This window comes from Haliaeetus leucocephalus, unplaced genomic scaffold (genome assembly GCF_000737465.1).
Source record: "Haliaeetus leucocephalus isolate CR32 unplaced genomic scaffold, Haliaeetus_leucocephalus-4.0 Scaffold1, whole genome shotgun sequence".
NCBI classification, from domain to species: Eukaryota; Metazoa; Chordata; class Aves; order Accipitriformes; family Accipitridae; genus Haliaeetus; species Haliaeetus leucocephalus.
The window spans coordinates 19,882,640-19,905,633 of record NW_010972437.1 but is presented as its reverse complement, the minus strand read 5'-3'; the positions used below and the strand labels follow the sequence as shown (position 1 = coordinate 19,905,633).

The window sequence follows — 22,994 nt, the reverse complement described above, 5'->3', positions numbered from 1 at the left end:
TTGTGAGGCAAAAATGATGCAAAATAGAGAGAGAATAGAGAATAGGGAGAATAGAACTGGTTTATGCACAGATTTTTATTTGCAGTTAGTGAGACTGGGCTGATGTGATGGAGAAGGTCAGTGGACCAGATAATCAAAATTCAGAGGACAAAAAAAAATTCTTAATAATAATCCTAATTAATAATCCATTTATTTTGCCTGTCAAGTAGTAAAATGGTAATGTAATCTGCCAGACAAATTATTCTGTACTGTGGAAACGGGAGAAGTTTTGGTACTGAATGTGAGCCAAAATCAGCTCTCAGCTAAACTGGTGTAAATTCCAAAACACCTCTGGAGAGATGAGCCCATGTACTTCTGGTTTATGTTAATGTAGATTTGACCCCAGGCAAAATGCCAACTTGAATTCAATGGTTTTGAAGAGCAGCCATCCAAGAAAAGTTGCCACTGGAATTCAAAGTAATTTGATAAAATAAGATGCTATTCACTGATCTCTTTAAATGATTTAAGGTAAAATTGTACCACTATAGAAGGTAAGATCTGTTCTTAATGGATGTCAAGAACCTCCCCCATTGTCTCCCAACAAATAGAATAGATGGTTTCTGGTTTAAAGTCAATGCTTCTCTGATGAAGTCAATGGGTAAATCCCCGTTAGCAGCAGCTGAGAGCCTAGATAAATTGCATATCTTGCTGGCTCTCTTTGAACACAAATGTGCTGGTTGCTATATTGATCACCTGGATATAGTAGTACCATTTATATTTTATATACTGGTGTGTTCATAGCATTCAAAAAGAGCAAAGAATTTTTTTTCAGATTTACAAACTAAGCAACTAGTACAAGGTCACAGACCAAACCTAAGCCCTGTTCCATTTTCCGCATTACGCCCCTTTCAAAGGGTCCAGGTAAGAGACAGCCTATAAAGTACTTCTGCAGGGACATGATTTTTAGTTTGGACCAATCTGTTACTCTATCACTTCTTAGTTTCAGCTTATTCTGTGTGGTCATCTCAGCTGTGGCATGCAGGGTCAGGCAACCTTTCCGTTTTTTATTGACTCTCCCACTGCCCTAACAAGCAAGTCTGAAGAAGGTCCCTTAACTTCCTTGCGCTTGGGCTTCTTATGTCATTCTAGAGTAAAGTGATTGTAAGATGTTTACACCGTTATTCCCTGTTGATGCATCTTTCATTTGGTATCAGAAAATAGGATTGTGATTTAAGTTTGGACCTTTAAGTGTAACGTTAATGGTGATAGACAGTAGTTCCTTGTCCTGCCTATGCAATGAGGGGATGGGAGCTTTGCAGTATGGTTTGGGGCAGCTGAATCAGGACCTCTGATATCACACTGAATAATTTAGCAGGTGTTACTGACCTTGATCTCTTCACAAATTCCCCTCTAACATCCATGACTATGCATGAGAAAGTAAATGCCTTTTATCTCCTTTTTTTTTTTAAATTTCACTTTAAAAGCTCACCTTATCCAGCAGCCCTCTCAATCAGTTAAAAAGCCTTAATCCTAGTAGTTCATTCTCATTTTCCCTCTCATTTTTGGAAGCTTTGTTTCTATCCTCCAAAGTTCAGAGAGCGGCAGTGCTCATCTGGGGTATACCAAATGTTACAAAAAGTACAGCTCTTAGGAACCTGAGCAGCCGAACATCCTGGAGAGGGAAAAGGAGGGATGATCTTAACTGGACTCTAGGTCCAATCTGGAAAGACTACCAACTTCATTGTGAGTTGTGTAGAGGTAGCAAAATTCCTCCTCTACAGGAAATATATACGTTGTTTTAAGCTCTTTATAAAGCGGTTTTACAGTAGCTTGTAAGCCAACAGAGCTGACCTTATTGAGGGAGGATGTGGAAGGCTGAAGGGAGCAGGTATGTCCACACTATGTAGTGAAGGACAACTGGCCTGTGTCCTCTCTCACCAACTCTAAACCTGCAAGCAGTCTTGCAGCATTAATGTACCTGACTATAGGAGCCAAGCAGGGCTGCTCATTCGCCTCTTTAAACAGCCAGACTGCTTCTGGGGGCAGAGGTGCCTCTGAATAACGTTGCAGTGCCCACACATATGCAGCAGCTTGTGCAGCTGTGCTGTGGGCTTCTCTGGCACGGCACTGCATCGTGGTGTGCGCGCAAGCGTTGCCTCGGCAAATGCTGAAACCGGTCCTAGAGCGAAAACAGTGTGAACACATCCTTCGGTGACAGTCAGTGGGTCCCTGTCATTCAGCATAGGTAATGTTTGCCTCTAGCCTTCTGCAAAACCTAGTGATACTTGGAATAGTTTGAACTTGTGCTAACAGAAGCTCTGAAATGAAAGGAGATAGGAGGGGGTTTTATGATGATTTTTAGAACAGGGAATAAATGAAGGACCCTTTGCTCAGGGTTGTGGTGCTGTCAGCATTCATTTTCTCCTTGGAGACAGTAACAAAGTAGCCCCAGAAAAGCTTTTTAACTCTACAGTATGACTATTGTTCCATATATTTTGGTTGCTGATGCATAAAAAGAGCTCCAAAAGTTCAGAGAATTTTTTTCTCCCTGCTACTTAATTCCCAGAAAAGTAAGCTTGAAAGGATTTTATCAGAATAGGTTCTTTTCCTTTTAAATTATTGTCCTGGGCTTAAACCACGACAATTATATATGTGTGTGTGTGTGTATATATATATATAAATAAAATACTTTTTTTTTTTCCTGTAGTCATTTGTGGAAGGATAAAATTTCATATTGGATTCCTTATTTTCTTGTACATTTTGATTTGTTGTGGTACTGTTATTTATGAGAAGTCACAATGCTTTTTTTGATACAAAGACTGAAAGAGATGTTTGGCATTCATTTTTATATGAATTATATTTATTTTTTCAAATACATTAGAACCAAAGTAAAAACATTTTTTCTGTATAATCATGTACAATATATCTTTTCTTGTATTGCATATAAATTATAATGAGTCTGGGCCTTTAAATGTTTGAAATTGAGTTATAATTCTCACAGTTGTCACTGTACTCTGCATTGTCTGTTACATCTTGATGAAAAGGAATAGTAAAATCCACCAATATTAGTTTAATAGAACAGTGCAAGACCTGCATGCCCTCTGGTGGAAGCGATCCTTAACATACGAATGTAGATCAGCTTTTGTGGCAGCGCTCAACGTCTGACCTGCAGACATGCACTCCTTTGATATACTTAGTTACTCAATTAAGATATGTTATTTCATAGCAGAGTTTGTTAGCTACTAGGAAGGCAAACTCTTCCAGTGCATTATTTTTTTACACTTTTCATTACAGTTTGAACTCTTTCATTTCTCTTCAACCTCTTTCTTGACTTTTTAACCTTGTTACTCCACTGTAATAAAAATAAAATGAGTTATATGTTGTGTAAAGATATTGAACAGTATCTCATTATTGACACAGGTTTTATAAATAGAATTTTGCTCTGCTTTTAAGGAAGTTTACAGGTCCGATACAAGCTCAGTAAGGATGGCCTCCTCATTTTCACCATTGACTCTGGAAATTTTGCCAACCGAGAGCTGCACCATGTGAAGATTAACAGAGAAGGCAGAGAGCTCATAATTCAGGTATGCCATGGTTTATGTTGAGAGTTAAATAAAACTTCGTGCCACAAACAGACCCACTGATTTCAAAGTCTCATCGTCAGCAGGAGGCAAAAGTTTCACATTGATCTGGTGCAACCAAAGCTGGTCCAGCAGCAGCTGTAGGTTAGACCAAAGCTCCATCCAACCCTGCTTCAAAGAGTGCCCAACTGTGGTGGTGTCCTTTGAGTGATCCTTCCCTTGTCTCTGACAATCTGTGAGTTAGGAAATACCTTTGGCCAGAAGTTCATCTGGACCATTGGAGTGGTTCTGGGGCTTGGGGATGTCTGTGTGACCTGTAGTCCCAGAGGAAACACATGGTATGGATCTTTAAAAAGCTGACAAAGGGAGAAAACCAGCTGAGGAACGAGCACCTGGGAATGTAATTTCATTTAGGGTATGTGCCCCAAGAGACAATGTGACCCCAGCTGCCTTATCCTCTCACAGAAAAGGAAGAGCTGGGGGAACACAGGGTGCAGCCACCATGTGCATGATGATGCCCTGTCCCCTTGCTAGAAGCAAGCCATGCTGAATGTGACAACCTCATGAGAGATGAGAACCCTCCTCTGCCTTGTTTCCCTGCATCGCCTGTTTTTCCAAGGCAGGGAGGAGAGGACTATCTTACTGCTCCTTCTGAGGCTAATTATAGCAGTTCAGATTACAAAACAAATCGGCTAGATCTGGGCGGCAGCCTTTTAACAGGGAAGGGTGGCAGAGTCTACAGAGAAGCTGTGTGTTAAGGAACAGAATGAGAAAGAGATAGAAACACAGGGAGCGCCACAGTTTTTCTTTCCTCTACAGTTTCCATGTCTGGGTGGTAAAATGATAACACAGCACGCAACTAGGGTGGGTAGGCCTGATTATCTAGGAAGGAGGCTTATGCTAAAAGCCAGGGTTTTCTTCAAGTACCAGTCTTCTATTGTCTGCTGCACTGTGGTTTTCTTCTATGCAGAACTAATTCTTCACAATACATTTTTAGAGAGGCCTCCTTTGAGTGTATTCTGAAGTGGCTAGACATGGATTTGGGGAAGCAGGGGGATTTCAGTGTCAAACATTTTAAGCTTTTCTGCAGGGGAAGTTTCTTCAAAGCTCTTTATATGACTATTCTGGTATACCTTTCAGCTTCTCATGCTAAAATCAAAGCATATTCACTTTGCTATCTTTAGAAACTGAATTGCGCTTGGGGGCAGAATTAACTGATTTGCAGCTGAGAGCATTCCCAGAAGTTTGCAGTACAGAGAGATCTAGGGGTGTCTACATGCTGTTGTAATGAACTAATTTTATTGACCTCTTCCAGGTTGATCAAGTTCTCAAACTCAAACACAACTTTTCTGAGATTGATTTTAAGGCCATTAAATCACTCACCTTGGGCAAGGTCACAGGTAGGTTCTACTAAAAATATTCCTGATTCATCAGTTGTTATAGTGCTGGAGTTAACCTGTACTGTGTGTTGGGTTTTTAATAGGATTGAGGTTTTGTTTGGCTGGTTTAGCTGTAAGAGTTGGCCTGAGCATTCCAGTACTCCTGTTTGTATACCTCATCAATGGAAAAATTTGGCAGCTTTACTTGTTTGCACTGATAACAATATTAACTTCTCCCATTGTTCCCCCTAGTAAAGTGATTCATACTGCCTGTGTGGCTGCACAGGGTGGCATCTTAGCCTAATGATACTATTTTGCTAACTACAGCTTGCTCCTCTCAAGCCATCTCTGTTTCCTAGCTATAAGAAGAACAGCACTGTGAGCCTTCATACTCTCTACCCCTTTTTCACTCCCAGTCCTTTTTCATTTGAATTCTGCAAGGAATATTTATATTATGTGTAGCACTGAGGCCACAATTCTGTGTGCTCTGTGCGTGGACCTTGATCTTTACCCCTCCACACTACAAAGACATTACAAGACCAGGAAAACTGCCTGAAATTTGGAAAGTAGAACTCCTCTGTTTTGTTGTCAAGTGTGTTATATTTCTTTATATAAGAGTCTTATTTGTTCCCAGTAAGATTCTAAGTGCTTCCTTGGTTATAGACCTTTTAGTCCTTTGTTAGAATTGGACCTCCATATCAAGCCTGACATCTGTTTCACTATTACAATTGTATATGTTTTATTAATAGCACCAAAGGCCTGCGGGACTGGTAGCTAGACAGAAACTATAGACATCCTCTAGTGTCTACTTGTGCAATATAAGTGTATATAATGACATTAGTGCATTCTGCATCATGTTTTCCTAAGTAGATTAAGGGCAGGAACTGTTTTTATCCTTAATTATATTTAACGTTTGTTCAGAATGCAGCAATCTTCCAAGCATTTGTGGACAGGTTTGGGGTCCTGACACTTTTTAGCCCAAGTCAAGCTAAGCTAAAAATCTCATTTTGTCAGCAGTCAGCTGTAGTGCTGAAAATCTGCAAGAACATTGCTCATCATGACCTCTAACTAAAGCTCCAGCTATAGATATCAAAACAATAAACCAAGGCTTTTCTAACCAGCAAGATGGAACATAGCACAAAGACCTTCAAACTTTTAGCCAGCAAGCTGACAAGGTGCAGCTCAGCATCATGGAGAGAAACTAGATTTAGTCACAAAAATATGATTAACTTTACAAGTACAAGGTTGTTGCAAAGCCAAAAAGCCCAGATGTATCTCCAGAGGTCTGGCATTCAGTTCCACTGAATGCCACAGACTTGTCTCCAGGCAGCTTTTAATGGATATATCATTCTGTTATTTCTCTCTTGCCCCAAAGTTTATTAGGATCTTGTTTTAGTAATAATAATAATAGCAATAGTTCATATTCTGTAATGACACTAAAGTCATAAACTTGGCCGTCTAGATGGTGGAAGATCTTATTGCTGTACCAGGAATCACACAATGCATCCCAGCAAGTCACTTTAATTCCAGCCTAATCCTAATTCTGGTTTCTTTCTCATATGTTAAGTGAATTTCTGTAAACCTGTTCTTCTATGTCAGGATTTCATTTTCCAGGTTTTATCCCACAGCTGTAGCTGTGCTGAGTAGAGTCCTTGTGTCCTCACAGAATCACAAATCCCCCTGAGTCTTCTTCTCTCCAGGATGAACAGTCCCAGCTCTGTCAAGCCTCTCTTCACATGAAAGATGCTCCAGTCCCTTAATCACCTTTGCAGTCCATCAGTGGACTCACTCCAGTAAGTCCATGTCTTTCTTCCACTAAGGAGTCCAGAACTGGACCCAGTACTCCAATAGCATTACACTCATGCAGAGTATGGGGGAAAGATCATCACATTCTGTCTGCTGGCAATGTTCTTCCTAAGGCAACCCCGGATGCCAGGATGTCATTGGCTGCCTTTGCTGCAAGGGCACATTTCTGGCTCATGGTCAGCTTGTTGTCCACCAGGACCCCCATGTTTTTCTCTGCAAAGCTGCTTTCCATCTGGCCAGCCCCAACCAGTGTCAGTGGATGGGGCTATTCCTAACCCAGGTGCAGATCTTTGAATTTCCTTTGTTGAACTTTATGAGGTTCCCGTTTCACCTTTTCTCCAGCTTGTCAATGTCCCTCTGAATGGTGGCAAAACCATCAGGTCTACCAACTGCTCTTCCCGATTTTGTATCATCTCCAGGTTGCACACTGTCCCATGCTGGAAAACAAACAAACAAACAAAAAAAACCCCACCAAAAAACAAATCCCTACTGCTACAAAGTCAAGAGTATTGCCTTGTTATATCAAGAGGAGAGCTGGACCATGTCATTTTAAGAATGTAGAACTTACATAAGTATGTCCATTCATCATGTGTACTATTATATGGGTAAAACGTCAACTATAGATTCTTTAAATAATGGCTCACCAGAAGGTGAATACTGGTGACCTAAACCAATATCCTCCAAGTTCTTCCCTGTCATTGTTCATCCCCTCAGCAACACATAAACTTCCAGAGGCATGTGATGCTTTGAAGTAGACCTAGACTTCCTGTAGTGTTTGGTTTGGATTCCACTGGGATTTAGGTACCTAAAGGCATTCATTAGGAACATTTAAGTGTCCACTGAAATAGAACCATATTAAAAAACTCTGTTCTATGCGTCCTACGTATCCATGCTATACTCTTCTGAGAATTTGTCTCTCTTCTTCTCACACCACTGCTTATTTGCCTGCTCTTAACAGCCTGATCCTGGCTGCTTGACCAGATGATTATACCATCTTCTTTCTTGACTCCACCATTCATTTCCCACTGGCTGAGAAATCTCAAAGAGAGCTTCCAGCAGGACATCATAAAAGCCTGAAACCTCTTCCTCACCAGATTTTCTTATGATAACCATTTTAGCACAGCTGGAACTTTTGAAAAGTGCACTTTTATACAATGACCAGTTTTTAAATAATAGTGCTTTCCCCCCTCCTACCTCCCCTCAGCCCCATTACACTTACTTTAGTCAAAAGCTACTTAAACTCTTGATTTTTTTTTCTGCTTTTCAAATCTTCTATATTTTCCAATGGCTGCCCTACACCCAGCTTTGAATTCCAGGAAAAAAACCTCCATTTAAGGTGGAGGAGGCTCACCTGGCATTCAAAACACAAAACACTCACTCTGCCACAGACTGCTTGAATGACCTTGGGCAAGCCATTTATGTGCAGATATAAAGGTAAGCAGGCATTTTATTCCCACTGGAACCAGTCTGAGCTTTACTATCTCTGTTCTCTATCAGGAAAGCATGGATAATAGAACATTCCTACATCAGAGGGGTGCTAGGAGAATAAAAGCATTAAAGGCTGTGAGCTGTTCAGATCCACAGTAATTGGGCCATATAGCTGCCTTAGAATGATCAATCTAAATATAAGTGTGGGTTTGAAGACAAGGGAGTAAAAGGAAGTAGCATTCAAGTAGCCAACAGACGTTTGTTGAATTCATCCTCACAGTATCCAACAGCAATAGAAAAATATTATTATCCTGTAGTTTGTCGTCCTTTTACTTCACAAATATAGAGGCAAGACACAAAAGGACCTATCCAAAGCTCGTCAGTATCAATGTGAGTTTTTCCATGGACTTTAGTGAGTACTGGATTCAGGCCCCAAGTGGGTCATACCGTTTATGGCAAAGCCTCAGTGAAATCTTAACCAGAGTCCCAGTTCATTTACTTTAAGTACTCCTTGCAGAGATCATACTGCTGTATTTACCCACATGAGCTGTATTGGCAATCTGACCTGACTGTGAAGCTGGTGCCGCTTTGAACAAGGGATTGAACTTCATGACCTTCAGAGGTGTCTTTCAACTTAAATTATTCTGTAATTCTTTGATCTCAGAGCCACATTTGCATACATTTAGTTCTTGTCTAGAAAAAGCTGTTATCCCAATGGGAAATATAATTTATTTGTTTTGGGGTTGACCTTAATGAATTTTTTAAAACTTCTTACTGTGCCCCAACATGTCTAAATCTTTCACCACTATAGTCCCTAGAAAAAAAATAATCACTGGTGCAGAGAAGTGAATCTCATTGTCTGCATATTTGCTTCTGAGCAATTTAATATACAAGCTGTGTAGTGATACCAGAGTAAAAGGGTAGCACTGAAAGGGATTCAAGAGTATTCTGAAGAGAAAGGTTGCAAAAATTTCTTTAGCACCTATTAATGTTGACCTAATTTACTTGTGTCTTCAAAGTGATGAATTAGCAGACCTTCACACACTGGCAATGTAAAGAACTGTGTAGTCTAGCACATAACCATGATATCTTTTATCTCTAAAAGCCTGAGCTAAAACACACTCAAGTTGTAGGAGTCTTTCCACTGAATCATTCAGCTTTGATATAAAGTGTACATAGAAGAAAGTTCATCTGGAAAGTAATTTTATTAAAATAATTATGTAGGTGCAGTACAATTCTTATGATTTCTACAATAGCTTTTCTTATTAAAAGTTCACAAGAAGAAAATGGAATCTGTACACTGAAGAGATCACAGAGTAATTCATCCAAGAGTGATATTGTATTGGGGGAGATGATAACAAGATAATTAAATCAGAAGGGGTAAGCTGGCATTAACTCTGAGATACAAAAGCTTCCCTAAAGAAGGATCTCCTTTTAGAGTATTTCTATGGAAAAGACTTAAGTCCATTTTTTGGTGGAAAGTCATTCCCTTTTTTAAGCTCATGAGATCACAATTTGCTTGAGAAATTTAAAGTCACAGTCTCAGAATATTGTGCTTTAGCATTTCAAACAATATAGCAATGGCTGCAAGAGATATTGGCCAGACTCTTCTGGACACTGCAAAGCTCTTTTCTTTACTGCAGACTCTTCTTGCCCTAAATACCTATTTCTCAGAAGGACCATACCTTGGAAAAAGATCTCTTGGGTGCATTATAGGGCACCTTTAAAAGTCTATGTTTTTCTTCCTAGTAGCCTAGTAAAACATTAAGGAAAATCAAAAGGACTACTTAGAATAAAAGAGGAGATGCATTTGGGACCAAGATGGCAGCAGTTAAAATAAGCAACTAAGCCAATAACGCCCTCATGTGTCTATGAAAAAGAGACCAAATCTATTCAGACTTTTTCCCCAGCAATATCATTTACCATATGATCATAACACCATGCTTAAATCCTTGTGTTCTTGATGATAATACTGCCTAAATAAGTGTGCAAGGTCATCTACTTCTAACCAGAAATTTTATTTTTAGTCTGAATTCTTGCTACTTGAGTTGATTTTAGCCATCTGCTCCTGAGAAAAACATGTATTTGCACATCGTCTCTCCATCTTCTTGTATATTTTCTTCTTTTTATAGATTATATTTTGAGCCCATGCAAAATCACATAGGGCTGGCTGTGTTGTGACAGATTAGGATTCAAATGTCAAAAACTGTGACATGTAACAAATTTCACATTGCAACTCCAAGCAGTGTTTCATTTTCGATGACAAACTGTCTCTAAGAAAACATACTAGATGCATGTCTGAAATTATCTCCGCTAAACCTAATGAAATAAAAATTCTCAAATGTTCCACTTGGCACGAAATGTTCAATGGCTGGCAAGCAAATCCTGGCACATTCTGCTCATTCCTGTGAAAACTCGTGAGAAAAAGTACATTTACTTTGTTCTTGCTGTCCCTTGCTTTTTCAGAAGTGTCTTGTAGGTGCATTGAACGCCTGGAGCCTGTCTCCTGTTCAAACTCATCCTTTTCTTAAGCAAGAGCCAAACTGGTTGAGCTCAGTGGTTCTAACCAGAAAAAAATTCTGTGTTGTTCACTCCACTGCCTTTGTGGCAGGCTCGCACCAGGAAATGAGATAATTCCACACATGCCTTTTTGTGTGTTCCAGTCTAATCCAAGATATGCTTTCTGCCCTTTCCAACTTAATGATTAGTATCAGCAGTGTTTGCTGAGGTTATTGAAGGACATAGCAGCATGTTTTTTGAGGTAACTACACAGTACCTACTAGTCAACTCTTCTGAGACAGGGGCAGTGTGGAGACTACAAGAGTCTCTTACTTCAAGGTCATGGGCTCAATCTAGTGACAATGTCCAAGAAGTAATCTTGCCAGTGCTGTTCAGCACCTTGGCAAAATGAGGATGGATACACTTTAACTGCCACAAAAATCATCCTTCTATTTCTCAGACAACCAGTGCTTCAGCATACAGAGTAAATCACCCTTTGCATTTCTACCAGCGATTCACTTAGATTAGATTAATTAATTAATTAGGGCGTAGACATTTAAAACAGGCTATGCCTGCTCTCACTGATGTTAAAAATAAATTTCGAGTAAGGAAATCCATGATGGGCCTTCCTGTATGTAAGTGAGCACACAAGTAAACTTTGGGCTTAGATTTAAATTTCTAAGTGACATGAAATTAATGTTTATAAAAGAAAGAACAAAAAGATATTGGATAATGTTTATGGTCCCTTTTCCATAGTGATATCTTTAGAAAGAAGGTCTTTTGAGCCATGCTCCCTGCATGCAAATAACACTTGTTTTCTCTTTGATTCCAGTTACCCGTCATATTAGTTATTGTTTACTATGTCAATTTGCTGATACATTGCTGAGCAACTTAATGCTTGGTCCTAGAGAATTCCGGCAGAATTCTATTTATGATGAAAATTAAATCCCCATTACTGGGATATTAAGACTTAAAATTGCTTTATTTATTTAAGATCTTAAAACAAGTGTGTTATATATGGCAAAGGTGCACAAAGAAACAGAAATGGAAAAGGATGTCTGTTTTGTTGAATAGGAATTATTCAGCAGATAAATTATGTTGATACAATCAATAAAGTTTAAAAAATACAACTTCATGTTAAACTTAGTCCTCATTATCACAGAAAACCATTGCAAATATATGGAAAACAGGAGAGCAAAACCAACACAAACCTTACTGAGCTGTGACATTGCAGACAGCTTCCAAGGAGCAGCTAGAGGACCCAGCAAGAAGCCAGACCAACTTATGTACAACTCAGCAGACAAAGCTTAAAAATTACTTCCTAAAAATATGGGTAAACTTAGGTTGTGGGGAATGAATAGTTAAATTACTCAAAAGCCGAATAAGATTGCCTTCTCACCCCCCGTGTAGAAATCATCCAAACTCCATCTCCAGTACCGAGAACAGAAATACAATGCTAAAATGTCAGAAGATCAAACCAAGTCAGCAGCAGCAATTCAGTGTGATTTTCCAGGCCAGTCAAATGCATGGAAAGATTCACAGCATAACCAGGTCAGAGGAAGGCCACTGACGTTTCATATGACCTTGCTTCAACACAGACCTTGGAACTCCTCTGAGTTGCTTCTCTTACTAAGCAACATGTCATGTACTGAAAATATCTTTTGGAAAAACATTTTATTACGATTTAAAGACTTCAAGTGACAGAGTGGCCTTTAGTAAGCCTTTCACAGAGGTAACCATGTCATAATCACAGATTTACATTATCCACTCAAGAATTCAGGGGGCAGTACAATTCGTTCACATCCAAGTTGTGCAGGTGTCTTATTGAGAAACAGTGAAAGCCCCACTTTCTGAAAGACATAAGGCATGCACTCAAAGCCATATAATAAAGTGAGCATTATCTGTGCACTTGAGATTTTTACCAGAGGACTCTGGAATTGTTTTTGGTTTGTTCTTTGATTTCTTTTTTCAAATTTCAAAGCCTTTCAACAACAAATCTCCTAGTTCTCATTCATGCAAAGCTTACTTTGACAAAAGATTGCTGGAATTGGCCCTTAATTTGACTTTAGAAAAGCCTTGAAAAGTACTGTATCTTAGACTTCAAACTACTGTACCATGGAAAAGGAATTCATTATTTCTTAGGCTTTACCTTTTTCACATTGGGGCAGAACAGAGCAATTTAGATTGCCTGATGTCTAAAAGATACCAACAAATCTACCTTTTGTGTCAGAGCTAAGAAAACAGGAAAGGCTGAGAGTAGGAATGTTTACGAAGAGTTTTATAAATTCAATAAAGGTGGCACATACTGTAAATCAGTCTTTTAGTTTTATATAAGCCTTCTTGCAGAAACTTGGAAACAATTCTTTGTCTGTTTTATAACACCCCTACCAAAATCTCATTAAAAATCTGAATGCAGCCAATTCCTAGGCACTTTGAGAAGAGCAAATGTGAACCTCTGTAAAGCTGCAGTTTTTCCAGTGGCAAAGCCTCACTGTTTCTCTTCCCATCTCTCTTCCTTGCAGTTACTCACAGCCCAGAGGCTGTCCACATGACAGCTCTGCAGACTGAGCAACTCTCCTGTAAGACCCCTTGTACCTTGCTTTGCTGAGAAGCAGCCAAACTCTCCACGTTATACTTCTATGAAGACATTCAAACATAATTAGAAATCTTTCTCGGCTAATTACCTCTGACTGCATGACATAGCAGTCACAGATCTTGAGGACCAAAATAATGTGTGATTTGGGCTAGTTTTGAGATTTCGCTGTATTTTCATATATGTAAAAGAAGTTTATGTAATTCAGGTAGCAATGTGAGTTATAAGAGAAAGTCTACTTTTTTCCTTAATCTTTTTGGCTGGGAGCTTGTAAAATCATTGTATTTGAATGATAGTGGGAAAAATGGACCTTATTTTAAAGTTTACCATCTTATCTTTCAAGCTTTGAAAATAAACTTGAAAAGCTGGGAATCCTTATTTTCCAATGTCATTGGAAGTATTTCCAAAACTTTCAATGCTAGAAGTTTTTTTAATTAGCAGGTAATTTTTAAGACTTTAAATAAGTTTTGATACTATATATGTGTGCATTTGTTGTTTTTTTCTTGTTTGGTTGACCTAGATAGAAGGGTCATCATGTCACAGACCTCTGAGCAGTAAGAATTTCAATTTCTGGAAAGTAAATAAATGAGAGCTTGGAGGAAAGAGAAGATAGCTTCACTGTCCTTCACTGACTTTTCCAAACAATCTTTGATATTAAAACATTTAGAACTAAATAAAAAACACTCACCTTTGAATGGGCTTTCTCTTTGTGAAATTTAAATGAACACAGACCAACAGATAAATTAATCACGCTATGTCATCTTTAGGCTGCAAAAGAGCATGGAGGTATTGGTTTTGATTTAGATAAAAAGAAGTACAGTTTTGCTTTTTTTTTTTTTTTTTTTTTTAATTAGTGGAATGGGGCTAGCAGAGTGAGATCCTGGCTCATAACTGGGAGAATTCCTAGGAACTCTGATTATAAAAATGTAGTAACATGATTAGGTGCATCAGAAAAGTAAGTTGAAAAATAAATTCTTGAAGAAGAGTGGAAGCCTATATTAGCAAGCCATTCAATATTAGGCCACATGAAGCATTGTATAACGGAAAATAGAGAGCAGGCTCCTTCACTAAAAGGGTGGAGGAGGTAGCATACCTTGAAGATATGGTACATATCTGTCAAACTGATGTTAACAGATGCAAAAAAAGTTGAAGAGCATCATCCCTAGGATCCTGTGATATTCAGTGTTGCTATTTTTACTGTTTATTGTTATTATTGTTATTGCCATGGTTAGCACCTATGATGTGTTAGATATTGTCCAGAGAGTAGAGAAAATGGATGAGGAAAGAAGCACAAGGCAGGCGTTTATGTCCAAGCCAACATAAAATGTAAGTAGCATTGTAGAGGAAGGTCTGGGGATGGGAACCTCATGGGTCAGGCCAGGGAGAGCTTGTAGGCTGCTGAAGGAGTTGTGATTGGATGAAGTGAAGGAAAAGGGGTAGGTAAGGCAAAAAAGGATTAATTTTTTTAATGCCTTCCTAAAACAGATGATTCCCAGAGTGTTTTTCTGTTGTACTGCAGATAGTTTGTCACTGGACCCTGAAGTCTCAAAGGCAAATGCCTATGGTTTCACTGGCTGCCTGTCCTCTGTTCAGTACAACCACATTGCTCCCCTGAAAGCTGCCTTACGCCATCCCAGCGTTGCTCCCGTGACTGTCACAGGCTCCTTGACTGAATCCAGCTGTGCATCCATAATGGAAGCTGATGTGAACACAGTAACCACGATATATTCCTCATCGGGTATGTCTTGCCAAGAGGGGAATGGGGGATTTAAAGGATACTGTAGAGTGAGGTTTCCTTCCTTTTTGCTGTAAAGTAATTGTGATAGTATAAATATTGGAACTGGGAAGTTGTCTTTTCTTTCAGAATTAGGAGTGTTAAGGATGGGCATTACGATTAGCCAAAGTCCTTTTAAAAGTCATTGTACTCAACCAAAGTTTTCCATCTAAGTTCTTGGATTGCCTAAACATGCCTAGAACCAACAAAAAAGTCCCAAAGCCATAGTGGTAACAGCACTGGAAGTATGGTTATGCACCTGATTTGCCATTCCTGTCCACTCTAGATAGCTCCAGTGCTGCAGATCTCAAAGGAGAACATAAATGTTACACAGATTCCGTATCCCAGTGGTGATGAAGCAATAGGAGTCATACAACAAACAAGTCGAATTTGTTCCCACCCTGGCAGAAACGAACAAAAACTCATTGTACAAACCCCTCGACACACGTGCGTGACTTCCATTGAATGCTTGTACTTTATTCTCTCAGGCTAAAGAGAGGGAGCACTACTTGAGCAGTATCAGTAAGATGATCCCAACAGTTAGTTTATCTTTTGCAATCCTGAAACTGTCCTCTGGGAATATTAAGTATTTTGCATATGTGAATTTGTATGCAGAGAAGGAAACTCAGAGCAGATGGAAGTGTTGTCACCAGGAACAGGGGCAATCAAGTTGCTGCTTTAGTCACCAATGTTTGTGGCAGAATTCTTAACGACCTGAAAGGGGTACAAATTAAGGGCTATTTTTTGCCCCTTGACCTATGAATCCACTTTCTGTTTTCTGATAACTCTGGTTTAGATCATAATATGATTCCTTTGACATTTGTACTTGCATCAAACCCCCCTTTCCTGCAGCTTCTGCCTAAGATATTCAGCAGAAAACAAATGATGCTATTCGCATTCTGCATAGGGAAAAAAGCTGCTGATTACTCTGTGAAGAGTGGCTGCCCGTGTGTGTGTGCTTCTCCCCACCCCCCAACTTTCTTCTCACCACTCAGAGTTGTCTAAGATATCTGCTCTGACACACAGCAGAAATGTCTCTTGTAAATACCGAATGGGCAATGATACTGAAAATACAAACTCCTTGCCCTGTGATCTGTCACCTCGGTGATCTAATTTTTCTAAAGAGTTTAGGAAGCAGGAAAACCTGAGGCTCAGAACTGCAGGACAGAACACAAAGCAGAATGTAGCATCTTTGGACTTAAATATTTAAAGCTGACAATTGGTTGCACTCTATTGTCAAGGTTAAGCACTGTTACATGAGAAATGCAGAATTATTATAAAAGCTCATCCCTGTCTTTGCCACTCTATGCTTTAAGATACGATTTCCTCTCAATATGATGAATTAACTGACACTACTGCTTCACTATTCACACTGGATTTGATTAAAGCCTGAATAAGATCTTTAGAACAAGTTAGTTCTGAAGACTTCATGTCTTTATATGCTATAGTAAGAGCACTGGGTGGTAGATTCTTGTTACAAAAAAAAATTCCAATTTGTAGCAAATTATACTTTGTATAGATGTACTTGAGGATTACATTTATACATGGAAAGGACACGTTTTAAGAAATAAAAAGAAGACAGAGTTAAGGATTAACTTTCAAATTTACTGCTCATATCTCAATTCATCAGTTCCCAATTTCTCATTATTGAGTATCCGAGAAGAAAAATAGAACTTCAAAGTTGACTGTACATGTCTGTGACAATTTTCTAATGTACAGATACAACAAAAAAGCCCTCCAGGAAATCTCTCTTTAAATGTGTGAAAAAAGCTTTATATATTTATAACTTGAAAACAATTGATGCTCTTTCCTTCAGAGAGTAATGCTTGTTGTGTTCAAGAAAGTTTTCTAGCAGACAGATATGGAATAAAGTCCATTCACTCGCAGCTCAGTTATCCATACACATTTTTTCTGATTATGAAACACAAAATGAAAGGTGACTTACTGTGGTTTTGATATTTAACAAAGATGTGCAAATCACCTTCTTCCTTGCTGTAGAGGCTTTGGTATTCTGAACTCTACATTGATGACATAGAGATAATGGACTTTTACTGTGCTTTTTTTTTTATATATATGTTAAAATAATGTAAATGCCAGAGCAGATTCAGCTGTGTGAATGGTGGAGTCTTGAGCTGTCTGTCTACTCCAGCTGAAGAGCAAGTCTTCATGCATTTAAAGTAGAAAATGCCAAAGACTTTCATAAGTCAGAAACTACACCGAAAATAATTGCTTCTGAAAGGCAGCTTAAATAGTGCAAATCCCTGTCTCACTGTGCTAGTTGGGCTGGACCTGATATTTCCAAACAAGGAGGAGCCGGCCAGGGATGTGCTGGGACAGCCTTGGCTGTAGCAGCTGTGAGATCTCAGGATCCTGAGAAGGAAAAAAAGCAGAAAGCATGACTGCAGCCCCAGACTTCAGGAGAACAACCTTCGACCTGGTCATGGACTTGCTTGGAAGAATCCCACGGGATACAGCCCTGGTGAGAAGAGGGATCCAGGAGAGCTGGTTCAAGGATCATCTCCTCCAAGATCAAGAATGGTCCATCACAATGAGAAGGAAATCTAGCAAAGGTGGCAGGAGGCCCAGAGAGGTTGTGAAGTCTTCATCCTTGGATATATTCAAAACCCAAGTGGATACAGCCCTGAGAAACTTGCTGTAATAGACCCTGATTTGAGCAGGGCTTTGAACTAGATGATTTCCAGAGGGGCCTTCCAACCTCAGCGATTCACGCTGTAATGTCATCAGTTTTATCTAAAAGGAGGAGGATGTCCTGTTAAGGTCTCATATGAGACACAGTATTGTTTTTCCTTGGCTTCAGAGTTTATTGTGTTCCCACTGGAGATGGTTCTGCTGTCACATGCCATCTGCTCTGCTGTAACAAACCCTCTTCTCCTTGTATCCTGATTTTATTTCTCAGGCAAAACATAATTCTTAAGGCCTATGTCTGTTGGCCTCCATTCTGAAACTGATCTCCAACATTTGTTCTGGTTTCCTCTCAGTGCTTAAATTCTGGTGACAGTTGCCAAAAAAATAGTGGAGCTTTAATAGCATTTAGTGTCAGATCTTACATAATCTTTTAGGCATGAATGATGTCTTAAATAATTTTTAAGGTAGAAGTTCAATTTCATGCTTTTTTCATACATAGTTAATAGTCTTTCGTGACTCTATTTGACTAATACCATGCACCAGATAGCTGGAGATTTTTCTCTACTACAGGACGACTGATGTTCAACAGGTGTGAATTTTTATTGTAACTGATTTCACTGGCGCCAGCCGAGGGCTGGGGTAGAAAATATCTCACCAAATTTCCAGTATCTGAAAGTTAAATTATCCTGAGTCTAAAATAATGATTGGTCCCTTCTTCTAGTTTGTGGAAAGAAGTAAGCAAATCATGCTGTCCATCTTTGACAGCCATCTTAGGGTATAAAGTATCTCTAGGTTCTTTTCCTCTGTTTCACTAAATATAAAGAGCCTAAATTACTAGTCTTGATTTATATAGCTAACTCTGAGATACTGAAAAATAAAGATGAACCTACCCATGATGTACAAAATTATGAGCAACCTTGATCTAACTTTGAATTTGGCCCTGCTTTGAGCTGAGGCTCAAAAGCTTGAGATTAGGATAAATAACCTCCACATTTCCCTTCCAACCTAACCTTTTCTATGATGCTATCTGAATTTATGTGTAAAACCACAATTTTTATCCCTATTCCAGTTCCACAAATGTAGTAAATGAGAAGAAGCAGTGCCATGACTATATGTTTCTTGGCAACATCACTAGAGGCACCCAATATCCAAGCAAGGGGTCTCTTGTAAATAGGTTTCAACGTGAGTGTCCAAATCTGTCATTGGCATTTACCATTCACTTTGATAATGGGTGTACTGGAGGTGTTCACTTGGCCCCAGAAGTCCTTTTTGTGCCTGTAGCTCAGTCAATGAACTGCCGGTATGGGGAACCCTGACTTTTCAGTATGGATACGTTTGATGAGAAATCCTTCCACCCCTAAAACTAACAATAGATTTGCATCTTTTAAAACATGAAAGCCTCTTTGAGGCTGATGCCTTCTGCACATCTTTGGGTCTGGTTTCAGTGATGGAGAGAATAAGGAAAAAGTCCCCTTTAAGAACCTAAATAGCCCAAAGCCACCATCATTACAAACTCAGCACCTGCTGATGCACAAATACGAAATTGTTGCTTGTTTCAATAAAAATCATCTTATTGGGCAATAAGATACCAAAATGTGGCCAAGTTGGCTACTAAGACAAGGATGTTCAATTACAATAAACCTTGCAACACCGAATTTCTCAGTTAGGCTTCCACCCCTTGCATCAGAAAGATCAGTTTGGTAAAGCAATATAATATATAATATATATAGCAGAGACAGTCATCCGTAACTGCCACGCACATCCTCTGTATGATAGCCTGGAGGCTTGTAAAGGAGAGAAACACAGATAGGCATCTCGCCAAAATAAAGGGTAAGCTGAAAGGAAAAAAAATGTGAAAGTGCAGAAAAGCTGGACTCAACTAGCAGTAGAAAACACAGCATTTTCTGAAATGTGCAGGACTAAAGTAGGTACACTGCCATAACTCCACTGACTTCAGGGAGGGCTTGACCTCTCAGGTTTGGATCTGAATTTGAAACTGCCAGCATGTAGACTGTTTAGCCCACTGTTTCAACAGTAGTCATTTATAGATAAAGTTCAAGAAAGCTCCAACGTCAAGGAGTCTTTAATATAGGAATTAATTTCTGACCCCTCTCTGTTTTGAATCCAATTTGACCACTGCTTTTCTGCAATGGAGAGAAAAACATCCCTTCCAAGAAGCTGTCCTTAGCAGAGACTGTTTCTCTTTATGGGACTGAATTCGACTTGTATATCTGCATCTGCAAGCATAGGTCAGGTCTAAATCTGTCTAACCTTCCTTTCCTTTTGCTTCTTTCTGATATTGTTTCTTAGGTATCAAAAAAAAAAAAAACAAAAAACAAAACCCACAGACAAAGAAAAGCTCCCAATGGGCTATTTAGTTCAAATGTCTCCCTGATTATTCTACTGATAAACTGAGGCAACACTTTCAGGTGTTAGCATGAGCCTTTCTGTTGCCTTTTAAATATACCCTTAACAGACTTTACTCCTGAAGATGAAGAAGAAAATTGTTCTGCAAGCTCACTTTAATTTTCAGAGAGCTTTCTGGTTTGATTCTCCAGTCCCCCAAATCACATCTTTTGAAAACAGATTAGAATTCATAAGGGTTTCATAAGAAGATGTTTCTGTCTGAGCCACAGAGAAAATTAATATTGCTGATACAAAAAATAAGTCCTGTTCTGTTTAACCAACTGCAGATACTTTTGGGAAGACAGATGAAAGAGAGCCTCTCACCAATGCAGTCAGAAGCGATTCAGCTGTGATTGGAGGTAACTTCATTTTTAAAGATTACAATTGAAAAATAATTCTGTCAAGGCAAACATCTAGGGTACTTTAAATATGGGCCCCATAAAATCCAGTTCGAGTTTTTTGTAATCTAATGCAGGTCTAGTATTTGCTGTATTTATTAGCACATATCTGTATCAAGCTACCTAGATAGGCACCGGCATTATGAATGAAGCCAATAGTGGCAGCACGTGATGTTGGATATCACCAAAAAAAGGCATTGTGGATCATCAAGAACGTGAGTTTTCTAAAATATAACCAAAGTCTGTCTATCTGCCTGCCTGAGCAGGGGATTTGGACAAGACGACCTCCAGAGGTCCCTTCCAACCTCAATCATTCTCTGATTCTGTGTGATTCTGTGTTCCAAGACCCAGCTAGCTAGTAATTGTTTTACACACCACTCTGATGAGAGCCTCAACACAGTGTTCACATATTCTGTATTTCTTGAGCTCTCTCCTTGCAAGTTGGTGGTGTACAGGAACTTGCTAGGTCATATGGAAGCATTTATATGCTAGGGAAAGTTGTCCTTATAGCTTCATGTATGGTTTTCATTTTCCTTTAACAACCTGGAAGGCAATTTGTCTCTGTTTATTTTATAGGATGCCCTGTAGGGAGCTGCCTTTGATAATATCTAGAAGCTATAAACCAAAGTGAACAAGGCTCATGCAAGGTTTCCAGAGATAACACAGAAGAAAATATAACAGAGCAGGAATTTGTATGAGCATACAGATCTAGTTTTTTAAAAACAAACACACTGATCCAAATTTACTTCCAGTGAAAGCAGAATTTGACTGAAATTAGGTCAATGTCATCAATGGTTGCTGCTTTAAGTCTTACTCAAGGTGACAAAATAGAAATAAAAACTACCGGGGGGGGGGGGGTTAGAGGCAGATGATTGTGTACAGGCTGAGATGAACTGATCTATCATATCCACTCGCTGTTGTGCATTAGTAATGTATTTTTGAGGTAATTGGGGGTTTTGTTTTGGTTTTGGTTTTTATTCTTTCTATCCTTCCTTTTTTACCCCTCTTCAGGTGTAATAGCAGTTGTGATATTCATCATCTTTTGCATCATTGCCATCATGAGCAGATTCCTCTATCAGCACAAACAAGCACGTCGAAGTAGCCAGACAAAGGAGAAGGAATACCCAGAAAACCTCGAGAGCTCCTTTAAAGCTGACATTGACTTGCAGAACACAGTGAGCGAGTGCAAACGGGAATATTTCATCTGATGGACAATGCAATTTCTTCTTACTCTTACTCCCCTAACCTTCCTTCCTTTATTCCCTTCTTCCTTCCTTTTTTCTTTTTGTAATTTTTTTTTAAACAGTCATTTTTTGCTAACTTCTTTTTCATTTGGAAAAGACCGCCCTGCACAGGAAACACTGACAACAATCACAGTGCCTCATTCTCTGCACAAGAACCTGGCAGTCACAGTTTACTTCTGCAGCTCAAGAGACCTGTTATCCCACCCTACACAAAATAAGATCCACATGCACACCTGGTTTCTGCTGTGTGTTCCTGGATATTTCAAAGTCCCCACATTTATTTTGGTTTTTCTCTGGACCCATTTAATTCATCACTTTTACACTAGAGCTGGACTATGTAAAGTAAAGTAGCTGAACACGTAGCTCTACAGATACTGGGACAGGATAGAGGGAAAGAACTAGACCAAAATGCTTGGTTTATTTTACTGGCTCATTTACAGCAGTCATAAAGAACAGGCCAAATTCTCAAATGATATGAATTGATATATATCTATTGATTTCAATGGTGTTACATTAATTTATACCAGTTGGGAAGCTGGTATGAGGTAAGGGAAAAGAAAACTGTCCTCATTAAGCTCCTTCCCCCAACCTCCTGTCCTTTTACTGTAACTTTTAGGCTTATCGGTACTTTTCCAACAATATATGTATCAACAATAAATGTCATTCCCTGCACCTCTTTCACCTCCATCTCATAAGGCTGGCTATGTAGACCCAACGTACTCTAGCGTAACTCTAGCTGAAGCATGGAAAATAGTAGCTTGAATCTCCAAGGGTTTTAGGAAGCTGCTAGGACTTAGGTGCTCTATATTTGTCTGAAATGTTAGAAATGCAGCATATACCTGTTCATGCCATATGGAGGATTATCACAAGCTGAGGTTAAACACTGTTGCCACTGTGGCAAAGACAAAGTACATAGACGAGAAAAAACAAAAATAGTTCAATCTTAAACATGAGTCACACCTTCTGCCAGTTCTTCTAAAAAAGAAAAAAATGCAGCTACTCAAAAAAACCCAAACCAAAACAAAACTGCATGAAAGATTGATTGGTATTTCCTGTTTGTAGAAATTAGAGTATCTTCTCCAAAGCTAAATAGAGAGAGGTCTGATGTCACATCTAAAAATGTTAATATTTGATCAACCCTGTTTACAAGGAAGAACATTAGGGAAACAAGTTAAAAAAGATCCCAAATACTCTACTTCGAATTAATCTTCTGTGCTGTTTTTATAAAGTCTTCTGTCCTTAGCTGATTGGGAACAATACT

The 22,994-nt window shown here is 39.1% G+C and overlaps 1 protein-coding gene across 1 annotated transcript in view; it reads left to right on the top strand.

Annotated features, from left to right (window-relative positions):
- Nucleotides 1-22,710, top strand: part of CNTNAP5 (contactin associated protein-like 5) — a 223,319-nt gene extending 200,609 nt beyond the window's left edge. The window contains exons 20-24 of the mRNA XM_010569849.1: nucleotides 3,433-3,563; nucleotides 4,876-4,960; nucleotides 14,785-15,003; nucleotides 20,379-20,450; nucleotides 21,501-22,710. Coding sequence (XP_010568151.1) covers nucleotides 3,433-3,563; nucleotides 4,876-4,960; nucleotides 14,785-15,003; nucleotides 20,379-20,450; nucleotides 21,501-21,697 — 704 coding nt within the window. The 3' untranslated portion in view covers nucleotides 21,698-22,710. The remainder of the gene's footprint in view (nucleotides 1-3,432; nucleotides 3,564-4,875; nucleotides 4,961-14,784; nucleotides 15,004-20,378; nucleotides 20,451-21,500) is intronic.
- Nucleotides 22,711-22,994: the final 284 nt, after the last annotated feature.